We start from the raw sequence: 4,148 nt of genomic DNA, 5'->3' as shown, positions 1-4,148 counted from the left end.
TCCTCGCCGTCCCAACGTCCGGCGACTCGCATGGGCCTCTCTTCGGCCCGACTCGCTTCGTGGCCTCCCACGGCATGCTGCTGCTCGCGGCCCTCCTCCGTGAGGCTAGCTTCGGGTGGTATTGCTCCGTAACCTCAGACAGCCCAACAGGTCCATGCCGATACCGCCAGTTGAGTTGGACTCGGGTCTCCGGGCTGAATGGGTTACGCGTTTGCAAAAAGTCCCAGGGCCGGTCGGACGTCGTCTCGGGCGGATAGACATAGCGCTGCAGAGCGCTTGACGGCGAGGCTACAGAGACCAGCGACGTTAGGTCTGCAGGTTGACGAGGTTGATACTACCCAGACATGCCCGGTCTCGAACCATGAGCTATTCGGCTCAGAACGGGCGGTGTCGGCAGGGACCGGCGATGTAATAGCCCCAGGCCTACAGTTTGAGTGTCGCCCGGGTTTCTTTGGACGAAACGGGTTAACAGAGACCCATGAGGAATACGTAAGGAATGTCAGGACGTGAATCTACCCCCCTTCGAGGCGCAGACAGAGGCTGAGTTTGAAGTTTCCAGGGCCTACTAAAAGTATGCAACAGTCGATGAAATATCACTAATCAGGTTCTTGGCGGACCGTATCGTGCCTACGACGGCGGACTTGCGGAATGCTACCCTCTCTGAGGGAGGTCGCGTCTAAGAACCAGCCGCGCCGCGAGAAGGTGGTAGGACTAGTAGAAGACATGAACTGTTAGAGTTGGTTGATTCAGGCTCGGTCCTGGGAGTGAAACGGCGTGGACGCGGTTGGCGGCGAAGAGGAGCTAACAGCACAGGGCCGTAGTTTGGACCTCTTTGTGGACACTGGAGCACAGATCAGCGTACTCAATCCCCAGGCGGCTGCAGATGCCGAGCTGGTCGACCGGAGCGGTTCATGGAAGCGAACACGGTGGTGGGGAAATCGTTACTGCCTGTGCACGACAACGTGGTCACCGAAGTCAATGATCGGACGCGTCAAGTAGACTACCCCGTGGCGGTAAACCCAGATACGATGAGTTTGTTAAGCTTCAAGGACTACCGGATGTTCGTGGACGAGACTGATGTCTACCATGTAGACTTCTAGGAGCGCCTAGCTCAAAAAAAGGCCGTAGAGGAACGAAGCACCTGAGTGAAGAGGATCGCGAGTTATTGTGGGCGCTGGTGTCGAAGTGCGAGCAGGCATGGCTCGCGCCGCGGGTTGATCGTGTTGGTTGCAAAGTGAAGCTCGAGGTAGACCATTCAAAGCGAGACTTCGACATTACGAACCGAGCCAGAGGGAAGAGTTGAGCCGACAAATCGAGGGACAGCTGGCGCTGGGTGTCATACGTCCTAGCAAGAGTGAATGGAAGAATTCTCCGACGGCGTTCCAGTGCGCAATGGATCACGTGTTCGGAGATCTCGTTGGCAAGAATATGTTTTTATACATTGACGACGTGGTTGTCTGCGGTGATACCAAGGAAGAGGTCCTAGCGCTTTTTTTGGAGAAAGTCCTGCAGCGTACGCTCACCTCTGCTAGAAATTCTACTTTCGACGCGACAAGTCGGGGTGGATGAAGCTGACTGTCGACTAGTGGGTTATTAAGTAGGTCAAGACGGGATCAAGGGGATCAAGGTCTCGGTAGTTGTGCGGATCAAGGTACATAATAAGTCCGTAAAGAGTGTAACAGAGGCTGCGCCGCGGACGAATAAGGCTGAACTCCAGAGCTTTGTCGGTTTGGTGGGCTACTTGCGTAGTCTCATACCGAGGTATGCGGAACATACGGCGAGGATGTGTGAGCTCCTGAAGAACGTCCAGTACGAATGGATAGATGGACTGCAGCTAGACTTCGACGGTCTCAAGCAAGCAGTAACGAATACCGCAGCGTTACATGCGTCACGGCCAGGAAATCGGTACGAAGTATGCACGGATGGCTCCGGAGTGGGGATGGGAGCAGCGCTCATGCAGGAGCAAGACGGCCAAGAAGTACCCCTGGAGTATACAAGCCGTAAGTTGTCAGACACAGAGCGAAGGTGGGATACCCGAGTACCCCGGACGCGGGCATAGATCTGCCGAGTGTGGCTGAGGTGAGGCGTGCGGTCCAGGAGGAGGGCCTAAGGTTATGTAGAGCGCGACGGTAGGATTGTGGAAGCGGCGACGGGTCGAGGCTACATACCCGGGGCTCTACGAGAGAAAGTAATTCGCAGCTTGCACTGCGGACGAGGAGGAGCACATATGGGTGTGACAAAGACCGCGAGAATAGTAGCGCAGTACTTTGTGTGGCCAGGCATGCCGGCTGACGTGGCAGCCTTTGTGAAGTCTTGCTTGATATGCGCTCGACTGAAGCAACCGCGTTCCCCCACGCGTAGATACGAGATGGAACACTTGGACACTGCGGCGGCCCTGACCTTCGTGAGTCTCGATCACATGGGTCCGATAACGTACGAGAGTGTTCGCCTGGACCGAAGCTTGGAATGGTGCCGCGGACAGGAAACAGTTCAGAGGGCGTCATAACAGTCCATAAGTTCAGGTCCCGGCTAGGTCCCGCTACATTATCATGGATCACGCCAAGTGAGGAGCGACCGAACATTTGGGCACGATTACCCCACCAATGCTTATAATGAGTATCCGAAAGAGCGAGGGAGCGCTTGAGGGCGAGGAGAGGCCGGTGACGTTGGGTCTGCAGGTTGACGAGGTTGATGCTACCCAGACACGCCCGGTCTCGAGCTATTCAGCTCAGTGGGGCCGTCTCAAGCAAAGACGTATTTTTGTCTCGGGGCATCAATTCGCTGGTTACACTCTTTTCTCTGTATTGAACTCGTCGGGTAATCCTCCTGTGGGCGAACTTTGGAAGGTCTACAAAGATAACAACACCTACCAGGCCACTACCTGGGTTGGTGCGAGTGATATTGGTGAAGATTGCTCGGAAGTTTGCGCCTGGGATGGTCGCGCAATTTACGCTACCAAAGGGATACAGGCGCATATTGATGGAGCACTGTACAAGGCCAAAGTACTTGAATGAAGCAGAGAAGCCTTCTCTCACCATCGGCCTACTGGAATGAATCGATCTTATTTTGGACGGCAGCAACTTCTTTGCACAGGTGATTGATCAGGATGCTCCGTTTGATGTCATCAATGTGATGAATATGGATTACGGAGAGTGCCCTACCATGTGTTCTGCCGAGGTCGTTGACAAGTGCGAGAGAGACGCTATCGATTACCTAACTAAGCAGCTCTATGATCTGGCCAATGCCCGTGGCAAGCTACAGCAATACGGCTGGAGCAGTCAGGATGATGTGTACCACTACGTGGGAAGCACTCCCATGCTTGGTATGAACGACAGCACATGTCTGACGTATACATTGGAGGCGGCGAAGACGAACGTGGCTCACTGGCAGGAGAAGAAGATTGGCATGATCTCGAATTGGTCTGTTGCTCGGGACAAAGCGTGCCCCGGTCAAACTTATGTTGGCGTCGACTGCTCCAATCGCGAAGGCCAGACGTTGATTGCCAGTTTCCCCAAGTATTTGCCCCGTACCAGTGCCATCTAGACCTGTGCCAACTGGACCAATGTCAACCAGACCCTATTTTTTTTTACAAAAGGCAATAGGCGTGATTGCCCAGGAGTGTGTAGCAACCCTTTACATCTCACATGATGGAGCGGCTGAAGATCGGAAAAAAAGAAGCGTACGGGTTGACGGCAGGGACTTGCCGGGCGGGCAGCAGGGTGGGTGTCGCTGATTGGAATATTGGGTGGGAAAAACTACTACTATTTATCTCGCAAAAATGGATGGCCTCAACAAAAAATGGCATCTTACGCGTAAGAGACGTCCGCCTCGTCTTGTGGAGGCCAGTCGGCGACTCCGCGCTTCGCCTTGTGGAGGTGTGACGAGACCGCCACGGCGGTGATGGGTTTCCACTTGATGACGGAAACGTCTGCTGATTTCAGGGGCGTACCCGCCTGGCTTGATGACGGATCGGTAGCCCTCCTTGGTCGCGGGCTCGCTAGCCCCAACGGTTTCAGAGCCATGCGTGGCAGCGGACTCGCTAGCTCCGACGCTTTCGGAGCCCTCTGTGGCAGCGGACTCGCTAGCTCCGACGCTTTCGGAGCCCTCTGTGGCAGCGGACTCACTAGCTCCGACGCTTTCGGAGCCCT

General features: G+C 55.1%; 2 protein-coding genes across 2 annotated transcripts; both read left to right on the top strand.

The window, feature by feature from the left end:
* Positions 1-1,392: 1,392 nt before the first annotated feature.
* Positions 1,393-2,506, top strand: GNI_060160 (putative Gag-pol polyprotein; the record flags this gene model as incomplete). The annotated part of the gene is made up of 3 exons (XM_011136203.1): positions 1,393-1,513; positions 1,602-2,000; positions 2,121-2,506. 3 exons carry the CDS (start codon positions 1,393-1,395, stop codon positions 2,504-2,506), a joined length of 906 nt encoding a protein of 301 aa, XP_011134505.1.
* Positions 2,507-2,612: 106 nt separating this feature from the next.
* On the top strand, positions 2,613-3,543 carry GNI_060150 (hypothetical protein; the record flags this gene model as incomplete). Its single annotated transcript, XM_011136202.1, has 2 exons — positions 2,613-3,002; positions 3,094-3,543. The coding sequence occupies 2 exons, from the start codon at positions 2,613-2,615 to the stop codon at positions 3,541-3,543; spliced, it is 840 nt and encodes a 279-aa protein (XP_011134504.1).
* Positions 3,544-4,148: the final 605 nt, after the last annotated feature.

The sequence above is a fragment of the Gregarina niphandrodes genome (assembly GCF_000223845.1).
Source record: "Gregarina niphandrodes unplaced genomic scaffold scaffold00009, whole genome shotgun sequence".
Lineage (NCBI taxonomy): Eukaryota > Apicomplexa > Conoidasida > Eugregarinorida > Gregarinidae > Gregarina > Gregarina niphandrodes.
Note: the sequence above shows the minus strand (reverse complement) of the source record. Positions and strands in the feature narration are given on the sequence as shown.